The sequence below is a fragment of the Somniosus microcephalus genome, chromosome 11, assembly GCF_052327205.1.
Source record: "Somniosus microcephalus isolate GS21.2 chromosome 11, FLI_Smic_1.0, whole genome shotgun sequence".
Taxonomy (NCBI): Eukaryota; Metazoa; Chordata; class Chondrichthyes; order Squaliformes; family Somniosidae; genus Somniosus; species Somniosus microcephalus.
The window spans coordinates 198,290,963-198,310,922 of NC_140997.1; the positions used below are offsets into that span (position 1 = coordinate 198,290,963).

Here is a 19,960-nt window from a genome sequence, read left to right on the forward strand (position 1 = left end):
AGGACTGATAGCAGGAGGTTCTTCTTTACACAAAGTGTGATCAACATTTGAAATGGACTTCTGGGAAGAATGGTGAGGTGAAAACCCTGGAATCACTTAAGAAACAACTCGATGCAGCAATGGGGGCAGTGTAGGGTTGTTCTGGATGAAAGAATTAAGATGAGCCAAATGGCTTTCCTCATCTATCAGTATCTTGTGATTTGTTCTGGTGATGGAACGGTAACAAAATGTGCACAAACTAAGTTTTACATAATGTGCACGGTGGCTCAAAACCCCATATTGCTTAAATTGTGTCACAAACAATAAACTTCAAATATAAATGTTGACATTTATGTCAATGCTAATTGAAAACAACTGCTATTTTCTTTCCTCATACATTCATTCCATAAATGGAGCTTTTTTTTAGAGCAAATAATGCCAGTAACCTTTCAGTAATGATGCAGTGAAATAAAGTACAACAATGAAGTCTTCAACTAATATACATAACATGCACCAATTTAAATTGTAGCTTGCCACTTTTCACGAATAGAAAATTCAGAGAAAAAAGGTACTGACCTGAACTTTGACTTAGAAATTCGGATACTGTAATGTAAAGAAAATATGGAAAAAGGTTAACAAATAAATTGCTGAATTAATCAGAGAGCTTCATAAACTATGATATAAGACTGTGTGCTAAATACATTCTTCTGTTGTTTTGTAAAAGTCAAATGCATGCTCTTTTCTGTGGTTATGTACTGATTTTACAAAATGCTGCTTGTAGGTACTGAATATTAAATTGAAAGGATAATGACACCAGTGGCACTATGTCACTGTCACAACACTGGAGAAAATCCAAGAATGGAACAGATTTTTGGTGTTGCAATTTACTGAAATAAGCATTTTTTCTTCTATCTTTATGATCTGAAACTGGCCACGAACTGATTATATTGAGCCGATTCAGCTATCCTGGTTAAAAATCGTTAGAACCACTGCGCAAGGCCCAAATTGTGGGAGCACAATGATGATCCGGTTGTGCCACTTGCTGTGAGATTGTTCACAACCTTGGAATTCCTTAATACTCCAAACTGAGCTTCCAACCCTAAATCCTCTCCAAAAACTACCTATTTCCACTGCTGTAACCTCTGCCCTATCTCAGTTCATCTGCTGCCAAAACCTTCTTCCATGCCTTTGTTAGCTCCTGGCTCAATTACTCAATGAACCTCCTTACCAACCTGCTGTCCTTCAGCCTGCAAAACTCTGGTGCCTGTTACCAAACGCTGCTCACCTTTCATCCCCCTCCTACCTACCCTACATCAATTGTCTCCCAGTCAATTTTAAAATTCTTATTCTTGTGTTTCAATCCCTCCATTGTCTCACATTCCAATCTCTGTAAGCTCCTCCATTGCTACATTCCTTGCCGAATTCTCTGTTCCTTTTCTTACGCCTTCTTTTGCACCCCAACTTTTTTCACCACATCTTAGGTGGCCGTGCTTTGAGCCATCTAAGCCCCATGCTCTGGAATTTCCTCTCCACTTCCCTCTCCTCCTTTAAGACCCTCTTAAAAACAGAGCTCTTTTACCAGATTTTGGTCACCACTCCTAATATGTCCTTCCTTGGCTCTATGCTTTTTTTCCTTATGCCTCTGTAAAGCAGCTTGGGATGGTTTTCTATGTTAAAAATGCTATAAAAATAAACGTTAATGTAGTTCTTGTTCAGGTATAGTTTGACATACTCAGGTAACTTTCAGGTGGCCACTCTTCAAGTGTGAACTCAGTGTCAGTACATTATTCAACTGTGGAGAGGACCATAGCCAAACATGATTCTGTCCTGAGCCAAAGTACACACATGAGGACTTTTGAACAGGAGTCACTAGACTGCAATGAGCAGCAAGAACCCTGGCTGAAGTTCTCTCCCCACCCGCACCCCACAAACATACATTAAGTACATAGAGCACAGGAGTGCATGATAAGAGAGAATACGAAGGGATTAGGAGAGAAGTCAAAAAAACAATTAGGGAGGCAAAGAGGAACTATGACATTAAATTGTCAAGGAACATAAAACAAAAGAGTAAAATATTTTACAGGCACATCAATAAAAAAAGGAAGGTTGGGATGGGAATAGGGCCATTAAAGAATAGACAGGACAATACCACAGTTAATGATAGGGAGATGGCAGTAATATTAAATCATTATTTCGCTTCAGTATTTACCAGGGAGATAGAACAGGTGGACATAGCATTGGATGATGAGATGAGAAATGAGATAAGTGCATTTAAAATTAAAAAGGGAATATATTAAATAAACTAATCAAACTCAAAGAGAATAAATCCCCTGGTCCGGATGGATTGCATCCACACATTTTAAAAGAACCTATAGAAGAGATAGCAGAGGCATTACCACACATATTTAATAATTCATCAGAAAAAGGCATAATGCCAGAGGACTGGCGAATAGCTAACGTAATACCTATATTTAACAACATAAGAACATAAGAAGTAGGAGCAGGAGTAGGCCACTTGCCCCTTCGAGCCCGCTCCGCCATTCAACGAGATCATGGCTGATCTTCTGCCTCAACTCCATTCACCGGCCCTATCGCCATATCTCTTGATGCCCTTACTAGTCAGAAATCTATCATCTTCTGTTTTGAATATACCCAATGACGGAGCCTCCACAGCCCTCTGGTGTAGAGAATTCCAAAGATTCACCACCCTCTGTGTGAAGAAATTTCTTCTCATCTCAGTCCTGAATGGTCTACCCTTTATCCTGAGGCTGTGGCCCCTGGTTCTAGACTCCCTAGCCAATGGAAACATTCTCCCAGCATCCACCCTATCAAGCCCTGTAATAATTTTGTATGCTTCAATGAGATCCCCTCTCATTCTTCTGAATTCAAGAGAATACAGACCTAGTTTACTCAATCTCTTCTCATACGACAGTTCCGCTATCCCAGGAATCAATCTCGTGAACCTTCGTTGCACTCCCTCTATGGCAAGTATATCCTTCCTTAGGTAAGGAGACCAAAATTGTACACAATACTCCAGGTGTGGTCTCACCAAGGCCCTATATAATTGGAGTAAGACTTCATTACTCCTGTACTCAAATCCTTTTGTAATGAAGGCCAGCATACCATTTGCTTTCCTAATGGCTTACTGCACCCGCACATTCACTTTCAGTGACTCATGTACAAGGACACCCAGGTCCCTTTGAGCATCTGCATTCCCCAATCTTTCACCATTTAGGAAATACTCTGCCTTTCTGTGTTTTCTACCAAAGTGGATAACTTCACATTTATCCACATTATATTCCATCTACCATGGTCTCGCCCACTCACTGAGCCTGTCGAGATCCCCTTGAAGCCTCTTCACATCCTCTTCACAACTGACACTGCCACCTAGCTTTGTATCCATGGTGTGGAGATGCCGGTGTTGGACTGGGGTGGACAAATGTAAGAAGTCACACAACACCAGGTTATAGTCCAACAGTTTTCTTTGAAATCACAAGCTTTCGGAGCGCTGCTCCTTCGTCAGGTGAAGTGGAGAGATGCCTATAGACACAGAGTCAGAGAATAATGCCAGATGATTACAGGTAATCTTTCTAACTGCCATTTATCACACCTCGGCAGAGAGATAATCACAGCAATCAAAGGTGTGAATAGTGGCCAAACAGGTCAGTCAGGAAAACATTACATCAAAGAACAATGAGGTGGGGTGACAAGGGGTAAAATGTTGCAGATGCTGGGGTCTGTATGAAAAACAAAAAACAGACAAAAAACATTTTCTTTGCTGGAAATCACAGCAGGTCCGGCCGCATCTGTGTAGAGAGAACAAGTCAACGACAACTCAAGTCTGGATGACCCTACGTCAGGTGGGGTTACATGTAGCGTGACATGAACCCAAGATCCCGGTTGAGGTGCATACTCATGTGGCTCGGCCAACGTTGTCTACCTCATACGTTGCAGGAAAGGATGCCCCAGAGCATGGTACATCGGCAAGAATATGCAGACACTGCGACAACGGATGAACGGACACCGCGCAACAATCGCCAGGCAGGAGTGTTCCGTCCCAGTTGGGGAACACTTCAGCAGTCAAGGACATTCAGCCTCCGATCTTCGGGTAAGCATTCTCCAAGGCGGCGTTCGAGACACACGACAACGCAAAATCGTAGAACAGAAACTGATAGCCAAGTTCTGCACTCATGAGGACAGCCTCAACCGGGACCTTGGGTTCATGTCACGCTACATGTAACCCCACCTGACGTAGGGTCATCCAGACTCGAGTCGTCGTTGGCTTGTTCTCTCTACACAGATGCGGCCGGACCTGCTGTGATTTCCAGCAAAGAAAATGTTTTTTGTCTTTTTTGTTTTTCATACAGACCCCAGCATCTGCAACATTTTACCCCTTGTGACCCCACCTCATTGTTCTTTGATGTAATGTTTTCCTGACTGACCTGTTTGGACACCATTCACACCTTTGATTGCTGTGATTATCTCTCTGCCGAGGTGTGATAAATGGCAGTTAGAAAGATTACCTGTAATCATCTGGCATTATTCTCTGACTATATAATCTGTGTCTATAGGCATCTCTCCACTTCACCTGATGAAGGGGCAGCGCTCCGAAAGCTTGTGATTTCAAATAAAACTGTTGGACTATAACCTGGTGTTGTGTGACTTCTTACATTTAGCTTTGTATCATCAGCAAATTTTACATTTAGTCCCCTCATCCAAATGTATATTGTGAATAGCTGGGGCACAAGCACCGATCCTTGTGGTACCTCACTAGTCACAGCCTGCCATCCTGAAAAAGACCCGTTTATCCCTACTCTTTGTTTTCTATCTGTTAACCAATTCTCAATCCATGCTAGTATATTACCCCCAATTCCAGGTGCCCTAATTTTGTTCACCAGCCTCTTGTGTGGGACCTTATCGAAGGCCTTCTGAAAATCCAAATACACCACATCTACCGGTTCCCCTTTGTCTACTCCACTAGTTACATCCTCAAAGAACTCCAATAGGTTTGTCAAACAGGATTTCCCTTTCAGAAATCCATGTTGACTCGGCCCAATCTTACTATTAGTTTCTAAGTGCCCAGTTATTGGATCCTTTATAATAGATTCCAGCATTTTCCCAACTACTGATGTGAAGCTAACAGATCTGTAGTTCCCCGTTTTCTCTCTCCCTCCTTTCTCAAATAGCAGGGTTACATTTGCTATCCTCCAATCTGCAGGAACCGTTCCAGAATCTATAGAATTTTGGAAGATGACAACCAATGCGTCCACTATCCCAATGGCCACCTCTTTCAAAATCCTAGGATGTGGCTCATCCGGTCCTTGGGATTTATCGACTTTTAGTCCCATTACTTTTGAAGGGGAATAGAACATGTCCAGGGAAGTATAGACCAGTCAGCTTAACATCAGTGGTGGGAAAAATAATGAAATCTCTACTGAAGGAGAGAATAGAAGAACATCTAGAAACGAAAAGTATAATAATGAATAGTTAGCATGGATTTCAAAAGGGAAAATCTTGCTTGACCAACTTTATATAATTTTATGAAGAGGTAACAGAGAGAGTAGAAAATGGTAATGCAGTAGATGTAATTTATCTGGATTTTCAAAAGGCCTTTGATAAGGAACCCCATAATAGACCAATGAATAAGGTCAGAGAATATGGAGTCAGGGGACAAGTAGTAGAATGGATTGCTAGCTGGCTTCAGGACAGAAAGCAGAGAGTAGGAGTAAAGGGTAGCTATTCACAATGGCAGAAGGTGGGTAGTGGTGTTCCACAAGGATCAGTGCTGGGACCACTGCTGTTCACAATTTACATTAACGATTTAGACTTTGAAATCAAAAACACAATTTCTAAATTTGCAGAAGATACCAAAATGGGGGGATAGTCAATACTGAGGAGGACTGCAACAAACTGCAGGAGGACATTAATAAACTTGCAGAATGGGCAAATAATTGGCAAATGAAGTTCAACACAAATAAATGTGAAGTATTACATTTTAGTAGGAAGAATAGGGAGGTCACTTATCACTTGGAGGGTGCGAGTCTAGGTGGGGTAGAGTAACAAAGGGATCTCGGAGTACAAATACACAAATCACTAAAAGTTGCGACACAGGTTAGCAAGGCCATAAAAAAGCAAACCAAGCACTAGGGTTTATTTCTAGAGGGATAGAATTGAAAAGTTTGGATGTTATTATAAACCTGTATTGAACCTTGGTTAGACCACACTTAAGAGTATTGCGTGCAGTTCTGGTCGCTATATGGCAGCACGGTGGCATGGTGGTTAGCACTGTTGCCTCACAGCGCCAGGGACCCGGGTTCGAATCCGGCCTCGGGTGACTGTCTGTGTGGAGTTTGCACATTCTCCCCGTGTTTGCATGGGTTTCCTCCGGGTGCTCCGGTTTCCTCCCACAGTCCAAAGATGTGCGGGTTAGGATGATTGGCTATGATAAATTGACCCTTAGTGTTAGGGGGATTAAATTCGGGGGGTTACGGGGATAGGGTGGGATATGTGTTGGTGTAGGGGTTACGGGGATCGGGTGGGATATGTGTCAGTGCAGGCTCGATGGGCCGAAATGGCCTCTATCTGCACTGTGGGGTTTCTGTGATCTGTGATATCATAAAAAGGATATAGAGGCACTGGAGAAGGTGCAGAGCAGATTTACAAGGGTAATACCAGAAAAGTGAGGGAATACATATCAGGAAAGGATGAATAGGCTGGGTCACTTTTCTCTTGAAAAAAGAAGGCTGAAGAGTGACCTAATAGAGGTCTTTAAAATTATGAAAAATTTTGACAGAGTTGATACAGAGAGAATGTTTCCACTTGTGGGGAAGTACATAACTAGGGGCTATCGGTATAAGATAATCACCAAGAAATCCAATAGGAAATTTAGGAGAAACTTCTTTACCCAAAGGGTGCTGAGAATGTGGATTTGGACAGATTGGGTGATTGGGCAGAAGCATGGCAGATGCAATATAACGTGGATAAATGCGAGGTTATCCACTTTGGTGTCAAAAACAGGAAGGCAGATTATCTAAATGGCAATAGATTGGGAGAAGGGGAAGTGCAACGAGACCTGGGCGTCCTTGTGCACCAGTCGCTGAAAGTAAGCATGCAGGTGCAGCAGGCGGTTAAGAAGGCAAATGGTATGTTGGCCTCCGTAGCGAGAGGGTTTGAGAACAGGAACAAGGATGTCTTGCTGCAGTTGTAAAGGGCCTTGGTGAGGCCACATCTTGAGTATTGTGTGCAGTTTTGGTCACCTTAGCTGAGGAAGGATGTTCTTGCCATGGAGGGAGTGCAGCGAAGATTCACCAGACTGATATCTGGGATGGCAGGAATGACATATGAGGAGAGATTGGGTCGATTGGGCTTGTACTTGCTGGAGTTTAGAAGAATGAGAGGGGATCTCATCGAAACTTATAAAATTTTAACAGGACTAGACAGACTAGATGCTGGAAGGATGTTCCCGATGGTCGGGGCGTCCAGAACCAGGGGCCACAGTTTAAGGATAAGGGGTAAGCCATTTAGGATAGAGATGAGGAGGAATTTCTTCACCCAGAGAGTGGTGAACCTGTGGAATTCTCTGCCAAAGAAGGCAGTAGAGGCCAATTCATTAAATATATTCAAGAAGGAGTTAGATATATTTCTTAAGGCTAAAGGGATCAAGGGATATGGAGAGAAGGCAGGAACAGGATACTCAATTTGGATGATCAGCCATGATCTCATTGAATGGTGGAGCAGGCTCGAGGGGCCGAATGGCCTACTCCTGCTCCTATCTTCTATGTTTCTATGGAACTCGCTACCACAGGGAGTGGTTGAAGCGAATAGTATAGATGCATTTAAGGAGAGGCTGGACAAGCATATGAGGGGAAAGGGAATGGAGGGTTACGCTGATAGATTTAGAAGGGGAAAAACGGAAGGAGGTTCGTGTGGAGCATAAACGCCGGCATGGACTGGGTGGGCCGAATGACCTGTTTCTGTGCCGTATATCCTATGTAATCCTATGTAAAGCCCCTCCATCGCAGCACAGGAGCACTAGAAACATAGAAGATAGGAGCAGGAGTAGGCCATTCGGCCACTCGAGCTTGTTCCGCCATTTAATGAGATCATGGCTGATCATCAAAATTCAGTACCCTGTCCCTGCTTTCTCCCCATATCCCTTGATCCTTTTAGCCTTAAGAAATATATCTCCTTCTTGAATATATTTAATAAGTTGACCTCAACTGCCTTCTGTGGTAGAGAATTCCACAGGTTCACCACACTCTGGGTGAAGAAATTCCTCCTCATCTCAGTCCTAAATGGCTTACCCCTTATCCTTAGACTGTGACCCCTGGTTCTGGATTCCCACGCCATTGGGAACGGCCTTCCTGCATCTAGTCTGTCTAGTCCTGTTAGAATTTTATAAGTTTCAATGAGATCCCCTCTCATTCTTCTAAACTCTAGCGAATATAAGCCTAATCGACCCAATCTCTCTTCATACGTCATTCCTGCCATCCCAGGTGTCAGTCTGGTGAATCTTCGCTGTACTTCCTCCATGGCAAAAACATCCTTCCTCAGATAAGGCGACCAAAACTGCACACAATACTCAAGGTGTGGTCTCACCAAGGCCCTGTACAACTGCAGCAAGACATCCTTGCTCCTGTACTCGAATCCTATGAAGGCAAACATACCATTTGCCTTCTTAACCGCCTGCTGCACCTGCATGCTTACCTTCAGCGACTGGTGCACAAGGACACCCAGGTCTCGTTGCACTTTCCCTTTTCCCAATCTATTGCCGTTCAGATAATAATCTGTCTTCCTGTTTTTGCCACCAAAGTGGATAACCTTGCATTTACCCACATTATACTGCATCTGCCCAATCTGTCCAAATCATACTGGAGTTTCTCTGCATCCTCCTCACAGCACACATACCCACCCAGCTTTGTGTCATCTGCAAACTTGGAGATATTACATCTAGTTCCCTCGTCTAGATCATTAATATATATTGTGAATAGCTGGGGTCCAAGCAATGATCCCTGCGGTACCCCACTAGTCACTGCCTGCCACTCGGAAAAAGACCCGTTTATTCCAACTCTTTGCTTCCTGTCTGCCAACCAGTTCTCTATCCAAGTCAGTACCTTACCCGCAATCCCATGTGCTTTAACATTGCACGCCAATCTCTTATGCGGGACCTTATCGAAAGCCTTCTGAAAGTCCAAATACACCACATCCACTGGTTCTCCCTTATCTATTCTATCAGTTACATCCTCAAAAAATTCCAGTAGATTAGTCAAGCATGATTTACCTTTTGTAAATCCATGTTGACTTTGTCCGATCCTGTCACTGTTTTCCAAGTGCTCTGCTATTACATCTTTTATAATGGACTCTAGCATTTTCCCCAGTACCGATGTCAGGCTTACTGGTCTATAATTCGCTGTTTTCTCGCTACCACCTTTTTTAAATAGTGGGGTTACATTAGCTACCCTCCAATCCATGGGAACTATTCCAGAGTCAATAGAATTTTGGAAGATGATGAGCAATGCATCTACTATTTCTAGGGCCACTTCCTTAAGTACCCTAGGATGTAGATTATCAGGCCCTGGGAATTTATCAGCCTTCAATGCTGTCAGTTTCCCTAACATCCTTTCCCTACAAATACTGATTTCATTCAATTCCTCCCTATCATTAGACCCTATGTTCCCCGACATCTCTGGAAGGTTATTTGTGTCCTCCTTTGTGAAGACAGAACCAAAGTATGTATTTAATTGGTTCGCCATTTCTTTGTTCCCCATTATAAATTCCCCTGATTCTGACTGCAAGGGACCTACGCTTGACTTCACCAATCTTTTTCTCTTCACATATCTATAGAAGCTTTTACAGTTAGTTTTTATATTCCCTGAAAGCTTACTCTCATACTCTATTTCCCCCCTCTTAATTAATCTCTTTGTCCTCCTTTGCTGAATCTTAAACTGCTCCCAATCCTCAGGTTTACTGCTTTTTCTGGCCAATTTAAATGTCCTCTCCTTGGATCTTATGCTATCCCTAATTTCCCTTGTTAGCCACAGTTGAGTCACCTTTTTTGTTTTATTTTTATGCCAAACAGGGATGAACAAATTCTGTAGTTCATCCATGCGATCTTTAAATGTATGCCATTGCCTATCGACCGTCAACCCTTTAAGTAACGTTCCCCAATCCATTCTAGCCAACTCGCGCCTCATACCATTGTAGTTTCCTTTATTTAAATTCAGGACCCTAGTCTCTGAGTCAAATACTTCACTCTCCTTCTTAATGAAGAATTCTACATATTATGATCGCTCCTCCCCAAGGGGCCTTGCACAACAACATTGCTAATTAATCCTTTCTCATTACATAATACCCAGTCTAAGATGGCCTGATCTCTAGTTGGTTCCTCGACATATTGGTCCTGGAAACCATCCTGTATACATTCTCGGAATTCCTCCTCCACAGTATTGTTACTAATTTGGTTAGCCCAATCTATATGTAGATTAAAGTCACCCATGATAACTGCTGTGCCCTTATTGCACGCATCTCTAATTTCCCGTTTAGTGCCATCCCCAACCTCAGCATTACTGCTTGGGGGTCTGTATACAACTCCCACTAACGTTTTCTGCCCCTTGGTATTTCTCAGCTCTTTCCATACAGATTCCACATCATCAGAGCTAATATCCTTCCTTACTATTGTGTTAATCTCCTCTTTAACCAGCAATGCTACCCCACCTCCTTTTCCTTTTTGCCTGTCCTTCCTGAATATTGAATGGATGTTGAGGTCAGTTGTGGTGCCATTACTCTCACTCTGGTTGAGATCAATTAATTCAGTACAAACTAGAAAGCCTGGGACCCTCCTGAACTGTGTGGGTCAGTACCAGACTGTACTGCATTTACCCAATAAGGGTAGAAATTACTGTTGCAGCTGTTATCATATGAATGTTTTGATGCGCTTGCACCAAATTCCTCCCTCTCTTATTTTAACAAAGGTCTAAAATAAATGGGTTAATGCATTCATAAATAGTAGACACAGAAATTATGTATTGCTGCAGTAAGTGTTTATACGAGAACACTAATGACAATTATTTCTAACCACAAGTCAGCAAGAGGAGCATTCACAAACAATCTTTCAAGCCAATTATGGGATGCATCTAACAGGAACAACCACAAAGTATCAATACAAAAAGAAAATACTGCAGATGCTGGAAATCTGAAATAAAAACAGAAAATGCTGGAGAAACTCTGCAGGTCAGGCAGCATCTGTGAAGAGATAAACAGAGTTAACATTTCAGGTCGATGACCATTCGTCCGAACTGGAAAAAAGCAGGAAATGGAACAGATTTTTAAGCAAGTGAAGAGGCTGGGAGAGGGGGGAGGGGATGAAAGAACAAAAGGGAAGGTCTGTGATAGGATGGAAGGCAGCAGAGGTTAAGAGACATTAAGAGATATTCAAGGCAAAAGGAGATGGTAATGGGACAGGTTAAGAAACAAAGGATGGCTCTAGATGAAGTGTAAATTGTGCTGGCAGAATGAAAGACAGCTGCTATGTGGAGGAGAAGAAAAAAAGTCAAAGAGTGTGGATAAAAAAAAAATATATATATATATGATAGGGGCCGAGGTTATGATCTGAAATTGTTGAACTCTATGTTGAGTCCAGAAGGTTGTAAAGTGCTTAATCGAAAGATGAGGTGCTGTTCCTCGAGCTTACGCTGAGCTTCCGTGGAACAATAGATATGTGAAGAGAAAAAGATTGGTGAAGTCACGCGTAGGTTCCTTGCAGTCAGAATCAGGAGAATTTACAATGGGGAACAAAGAAATGGCGAACCAATTAAATACATACTTTGGTTCTGTCTTCACAAAGGAAGACACAAATAATCTCCCAGATGTCGGGGAACATAGGGTCTAATGAGAGGGAGGAACTGAATGAAATCAGTATTTGTAGGGAAATGGTGTTAGGGAAATTGACGGGATTGAAGGCCAATAAATCCCCAGGGCCTGATAATCTACATTCTAGGGTACTTAAGGAAGTGGCCCTAGAAATAGTAGATGCATTACTGGTAATCTTCCAAAATTCTATAGACTCTAGAACAGTTCCCATGGATTGGAAGGTAACTAATGTTACCCCACTGTTCAAAAAAGGTGGTAGAGAGAAAACGGCGAATTATAGACCGGTAAGCCTGACATCGGTAGTGGGGAAAATGCTAGAGTCCATTATAAAAGATGTAATAGCAGAGCACTTGGAAAACAGTGACAGGATCGGACAAAGTCAACAAAAGGTAAATCATGCTTCACTAATCTACTGGAATTTTTTGAGGATGTAACTGGTAGAATAGATAAGGGAGAACCAGTGGATGTGGTGTATTTGGACTTTCAGAAGGCTTTCGATAAAGTCCCGCATAAGAGATTAGCGTGTAAAGTTAAGGCACATGGGATTGGGGGCAAGGTACTGACTTGGATAGAGAACTGGTTGGCAGACAGGAAGCAAAGAGTTGGAATAAACAAGTCTTTTTCCGAGTGGCAGGCAGTGACTAGTGGGGTACCGCAGGGATCGGTCCTTGGACCCCAGCTATTCACAATATATATTAATGATATAGACGAGGGAACTAGATGTAATATCTCCAAGTTTGCAGATGACACAAAGCTGGGTGGGTGTGTGTGCTGTGAGGAGGATGCCGAGAAACTCCAGTATGATTTGGACAGGTTGGGACACAGAGCCGAGCGGCGGCCGGGACACAGAGCCGAGCGGCGGCCGGGACACAAAGCCAGAAGCCCGGGAAAGGCCCGAGGAGCCAGGCCGAGACAGAGGCCCAGAGACCCCTGAGGAGGAGGGGAACAGCCCGAAGGCACCGGCTCCCAGAAGCAGACGCAGACAGTGAGTACAGGGCCCAGGGAGGGAAACTGAAGCCAGGGAAAGGCCCGAGGAGCCAGGCCGAAACAGAGGCCCAGAGACCTCTGAGGGGGAGGGGAACAGCCCGGAGGCACCGGGAAACAGCGTCTCACAGACGCAGACCAGGACAGTGAGTACGGGGCCTGGGAAGGATGAACCCGGGAGCCGAGGCCCAGGGACCACGGGGTCGGAGAGGGGCAGCAGCCCGGAGGCACCGCGAAACAACCTGGAGAGCGAGTGAGTCCGGGGCCTGGGAAAGTCCGCGAGCTGGGAGAGGGAAACACCAAACCCGGGGCCCCAGAAAAGTTTACTCTAAGGTCAGCAATAATTTTTACTATTTCTGCTAAAAATGAGCGAGTCAGAGGAGCCACAGCAGCTCCCGTGGTGCACTGAGAGCAACCCCTTCCAGCTTCCCCCCAACATCAAAAAAAATGAAAAAAAATCGCTCAAGCAACGGCAGCTGAGAGCGAAGCCAGAAACTCTTTTTGCTGACTGGTACACCAATGGGAACATGAGTAATCTCATTTTTTACTCAGATCAGTCAGCGGCTTGGATCAAAGCAATAAACATACACTATCCCAGGGTTAAGCAGGAAAAAACCGTGAATGGGTCCAAACTGAAAATAAAGAAATCAGGGGACCCTGGTAGTGAAACCACGACGGTCAACATGTACAGAAACGGTACAATAATGGTGCAAGGCAACCTCAAAGACTTTGAAACGGCCTTCCAGAAACTGAGAGAAATAATTGAGAAAGGAAAGACCAGCCCCAGGGTAACTACCAGGGAAAAAGCCACACACACTCCCCCCACCACTTACAGCTCACCTGGAGTAATTCAACCTGGCCAGGAGGTGAGCAAGCCACACAGTTCTGACCAGGCACACACCCTGGGGCCCCACAACCCCATGGTACATTTGACCAGCCCCAGCGGAAATATCAGAGAGAAAGCCACACACTCTCCCCCTACCACCTCCAGCTCACCAAGGGAAAAGCAGCCTAGCCAGGAAGTGAGTGAGCCCTCCAGCTCCGACCAGACACACACCCTGAGATCCCACAGCCCGGTACAACTAAAGGAGAAATTTAACCAGCTGGAGACACAGCTGGTTAAACTTACAGAGGAGGTCCTTAAACTGAAAACCGACCAAGAAAACATCATTTCAGCAATAAAACAGGAACAAAAACAAGAGAGGGAGAGACACAGGAGGGATCTGAACTTACTTGAGAAGCAGGTGAAAGAGCTGCAGAAAGACAAAGAGAGACACAGGGGAGAGAGAGCGGCATTAGCCCAGCAGCCAGAGGCTAGAAATAAGACAGTACAGAGCCCGACTGGGCAGCTGCACTCTCACACTGAACAACAGCAGCAGACCCACAATACAGGGGGAGCCACACAGACCGACCAGCACACTGAAGCCCAGTCTGCCCCCACCACTTTGGAACCACAGCTGAGCCGCTCACAAGAGGAACGCACACACCAGGCACGACCACCCCAGTCCAACACACAACCTGTGAGTCCAGATGAAAGCCACAAACCAGTAAACACCAACAAGGCTGACATCGTAATACTCATAGACTCAAATGGGAAATACCTATGGGAGAAAAGGCTCTTCCCTAGACGTAAAGTAGAAAAGCTCTGGTGCCCAACAACAGACAGAGCCCTAGAATGGCTGACCAAAACCCAATTAGGCTCCCCCCAACACATAATACACACCGGCACAAATGACCTAAGGGCCCAGCAGAAAAGGGTAGCAAAATCGCTCGGATCAGTGATTGAGAAGGCAAGCGACACCTTCCCAAACACTAGAATCACTGTTTCCACACTATTGCCGAGAAGAGGCTTCAACAACAAAACAATCCACGAGATAAATGCAAGCATAGCAAGAGACTGTGAATTAAAACATAACGTGCACCTGGCCCAACACCCCACCCTCGATGTGGAATGTCTTTACGACCAAGTCCATATCCACAGGAAACGAATGTCGGTCTTTGCGAAGGCCCTGAAGGACGTCGCTTTTAACCGGGTCCACACCCAGATCCCAAAAGGACCCCCCCTGATCACCAAAGACCAACGGGATACAGACCAGGACTACTACAGAGACCACCACCACACCAACCGGGACCAGAGAGGATCCCCACGCACAACAACAGTGTCGGACCTGCACCACTCCTGTCCTACAGGGGAACAGGACCACCCCCAGCCAGGCAGAGGGAGAGGTGCTCAGGGCGTACGCAATACCACAGGCAGAGACAATCCATTAAGAGACATAATGCAGGCGATCAGCAGCATCCACTCCCGCCTTATGGATCAGAAAAAAATAAGGACTAGTTGTTAGAAAGAGTTGTAACCAATTATCCTCAGCATTTATAGACAATTGAAATGTTCTTTTTTCCCCATTTAGACACGACAAACACATGTCACTATTTATCATATTTTAACCCATCACAGTAAAAGATCAATTTTAGCATGAAATCCTTATATATCTCAACCTGGAATATCCAAGGTCTACGCTCTTCTATGCTTGGCATGAAGAGTGGGACCACAGAGTTCCTAGATGAGATTAAAGATCTAGATATTATCTTTTTACAGGAAACCTGGTGTAGAGGAGAAGGGCACACTGGCTGTCCCATTGGGTACACAGAGCTGGTGGTCCCCTCCAATAAATTGCCAGGAGTAACCCAGGGCAGAGAATCTGGAGGCATACTGATTTGGATTAAAGCAAAGCTTAGGAATTACATAAATTTATAAAAAAGGGCGAAAACCACTAATGGCTCAAAATTAAGAGGGGCATCATCTCTAGCATGAAAGATGTTTTCATTTGCACACTCTATATCCCCCCGACAGAATCCCCGTACTTCAAAGAGGACACCTTCTCCAACATAGAGAGGGAGATTATCCAATTCCAGGCCCAGGGAAATGTGTTGATCTGTGGTGACCTCAACTCAAGAACTGGCGAAGAACCAGACTTCACCAATAATCAGGGGAATAATTACATATTTGGGAATAACCACTTTGATCTCCCTCCCCATCCACACAGGCATAACTGCGACAAACAGACAAATGCTAATGGAAAACAGCTCCTGCAGCTCTGTCGAAGCCTGGGTCTGTACATTGTCAATGGTAGGTTATTGGGAGACTTCCTAGGAAGATCCACCTATTGCTCACCTCTTGGCTTCAGCACCATAGACTATATGATTACGGATCTGGACCCATCCTCTTTCAGAGCATTCACAGTCAAACCACAAACAACACTGTCAGATCACAGTCAAAGTACTGCATATCTTAAAAGGACAGAAACAACCAACACAGAAACACAACCCAGTAAGCTGTACAACATTAAAAAATCTTACAGGTGGGCCAAAAACAGCACGGAAAAATACCAGAAAGCAATTAGCAATCAATCAACTCAAGCTCTCTTGGACACCTTTCTGGAAAATACATACACACACAATAAAGAAGGCGTAAACCGGGCAGTTGAATAACCTAAATAATATTTTTGATAATTTGTCATCAATGTCAAACTTGAAAGTTCACAAGAACAAACCCAAAACAAAAAACTACGAAAAATGGTTTGACTCCGATTGCCAGAACATGAGGAAAAAACTCAGAAAAATATCAAACCAAAAACACAGACAACCAGAAAACGAGGAATTACGCCTTACTTATTGTTAGGCACTAACACAATACAAAAACACACTCAGAACCAAGAAAGAGCAGTATATTAAGAATACACTCATCTCCATTGAGGAATCCATTGATTCCAATTGTTTCTGGGACAACTGGAATACATTACACAAAAAACAACACGACGAATTGGCCATTCAAAACGGAGACACATGGGAAAACCATTTTGAAAAATTATACCAGAAAAACACACTAAGCCCAGAGCAATACCAAATATGTGAAAAACTGGAAAAGCTCGAATTTGCCATAAAAGATAACCAAAACCCAATAGACCCCATAATATCTGAAAAAGAGCTCATTGAAAAACTCAAGGACCTGCGACCAGGAAAAGCTTGCGGTGCAGACGGCATCCTAAGCGAGATGATTAAACACACGGACGATAAAATGAAATTGGCTATACTGAAACTCTTCAACTTGGTTCTGAGTGTCGGTTACTTCCCTGATATCTGGAACAAAGGACTCATAACGCCCATATACAAAAGTGGAGACAAAGTTGACCCAAATAACTATCGAGGCATTTGTGTAAACAGTAACCTGGGGAAGGTTTTCTGTAGTATCATAAACAAAAGACTTATAAACTTCCTTGAGGAGCACAATGTCTTGAGTAAAAGCCAAATTGGATTCCTACCAAACTATAGAACATCAGATCATATCTTCACCCTACAGACCCTAATTGACAAACATGTTCATCAAAACAAAAGCAAAATTTTTGCCTGCTTTATAGATTTCCAGAAGGCTTTCGATTCCATCTGGCACGACGGTCTATTCTTGAAACTTATTGAAAGTGGTGTAGGGGGAAAAACATATGATGTAATTAAATCAATGTATACAAACAATAAATGTGCAGTTAAAATTGGAGACAAACAAACAAAATACTTCCCACAGGGGCGTGGTGTGACGCAGGGCTCGCCCATCTCACCGACACTCTTTAATATTTACATAAATGAATTGGCAAAACTACTTGAACAATCTACAGCACCCGGCCTCACCCTATATGAATCCAAGGTTAAATTCCTCCTCTATGCAGATGACCTGGTTCTGCTGTCACCAACTAAGGAGGGTCTACAGCAGAACCTGGATCTGCTGGAGTCATTCTGTCAGACCTGGGCCCTGACAATAAACCCCCAAAAAACCAAAGTCCTTGTGTTCCAGCAAAGATCCAGACATCAGGGACCCAGAATAAATTTCACACTAGGAACAACTAAAATTGAACAAACCACTAACTACACATACTTGGGCTTAAAAATCAGCTCTACGGGAAATTTTCATCTGGCTGTGAATGAACTGAAAGAGAAAGCTAGAAGGGCTTTCTATGCCATTAAAAAATCAATCCAAATAGAAATCCCAATTAGCATTTGGCTCAAAATTTTTAAATCAGTAATTGAACCAATTGCACTCTATGGCAGTGAGGTGTGGGGACCGCTAACACAACAAGAATTTGCAAAATGGGACAAACACCCAATTGAGATCCTACATGCAGAATTCTGTAAAAGTATCCTCCGGACTCAAAGGAAAACCGTAAACAATGCATGCAGGGCAGAACTAGGTCAATATCCATTAATAATTACTATCCAAAAAAGAGCCACCAAATTTTGGAAACACCTAAAAATGAGCAACCCCCACTGCTATCATTACGAAGCCCTGAAATGCCAAGAGAGGACCATAAAGAAGAATACCCTCAGTCAACTAGTCCTGGGACTCAGTGAAGTAACTACTAACACTACTAACAATAACCAGCCCCAGGACAGTGACATCGTAGCACAGAGAATTCGACCCAACACAATTGTCACTAAGCAAAAGGAAAAATACCTGTCATATTGGGCAGAAACAACAAAAACCCAAAACAAACTCAATTGCTACTTGGCCCTAAACAGACAATACAACATGGCTGAATACCTGACCATGGTAAAGGATAGCAAACTGAGAAAAACCTTGACAAGGTACAGACTTAGTGAACATAGCCTGGCCATCGAAAAAGGCAGACACAGACAGACCCGGCTGCCAAGAGAGGACAGGATATGCTCTCACTTCAGTCAGGGAGTGGTGGAGACAGAGAGGCACTTCCTCACAGCTTGTGGAAAATATCAGGGCATCAGGGAGAATTTCTACCAAAAATTCACAAAAATATGCCCTGAATTCAGAAATTTGAATGACGACCAAAAACTCCCATACCTACTAGGGGAACAGAGAAATTGTGTAACCTTAGCGGCACACTATGTTACAGCTTGCCATAAACAGAGGGACAACCAGTAAACCTAAGAAGAGTATATACAAATTATACGAATGTATGTTTATACACTCAGGGATATATCTGTTTATACACTGTATGACTAGATCTGCGTTTATGTGTTCAACCATAAATGTTTTTCGATGCTTTGGCAACATAAGATGTACCTTATCATGCCAATAAAGCGATTTGAATTGAAAAATTGAATTGATTGGGCAGATGCATGGCAGATGCAGTATAATGTGGTAAATGCGAGGTTATCCACTTTGGTGGCAAAAACAGGAAGGCAGATTATTATCTGAACGGCAATAGATTGGGAGAAGGGGAAGTACAACGAGACCTGGGTGTCCTTGTGCACCAATCGCTGAAGGTAAGCATGCAGGTCCAGCATGCGGTTAAGAAGGCAAATGGTATGTTGGCCTTCGTAGCGAGAGGGTTTGAGTACAGGAACAAGGATGTCTTGCTGCAGTTGTACAGGGCCTTGGTGAGACCACACCTTGAGTATTGTGTGCAGTTTTGGTCGCCTTATCTGAGGAAGGATGTTCTTGCCATGGAGGGAGTGCAGCGAACATTCACCAGAGTGATACCTGGGATGGCAGGAATGACGTATGAGGGGAGATTGGGTCGATTGGGCTTATATTCGCTGGAGTTTAGAAGAATGAGAGGGGATCGCATTGAAACTTATAAAATTTTAACAGGACTAGACAGACTAGATGCAGGAAGGATGTTGTCGATGGCGGGGGAGTCCAGAACCAGGGGTCACTGTCTAAAGATAAGGGGTAAGCCATTTAGGACAGAGATGAGGAGGAATTTCTTCACCTAGAGAGTGGTGAACCTGTGGAATTCTCTACCACAGAAGGCAGTTGAGGCCAATTCATTAAATATATTCAAGAAGGAGTTAGATATATTTCTTAAGGCTAAAGGGATCAAGGGATATGGGGAGAAGGCAGGGACAGGGTACTGAGTTTGGATGGTCAGCCATGATCTCTGAATGGCGGAGCAGGCTCGAGGGGCCGAATGGCCTACTCCTGCTCCTATCTTCTATGTAAAAAAAAATACAAGAGGCCGAGGATGGTGAGGTCTGAGTGGGAGTGGAGCGGTGAATTAAAGTGACAGGCGACTGGAAGCTCGGGGTCCCCATTATGGACTGTACGGAGGTGTTCGCAAAGCGGTCACCCAATCTGCGTTTGGTCTCCCCAATGTAGAGC

General features: G+C 43.8%; 1 protein-coding gene across 4 annotated transcripts in view; it reads right to left on the minus strand.

Moving 5' to 3' along the window:
- The window catches only part of cacna1db (calcium channel, voltage-dependent, L type, alpha 1D subunit, b), a 792,002-nt gene that overhangs the window by 299,767 nt on the left and 472,275 nt on the right, over positions 1-19,960 (minus strand). For all 4 annotated transcript variants that reach the window (XM_086001660.1, XM_086001658.1, XM_086001657.1 and 1 more), the window contains one exon: positions 556-582. In XM_086001660.1, the coding sequence (XP_085857786.1) occupies positions 556-582 (27 nt within the window). The remainder of the gene's footprint in view (positions 1-555; positions 583-19,960) is intronic.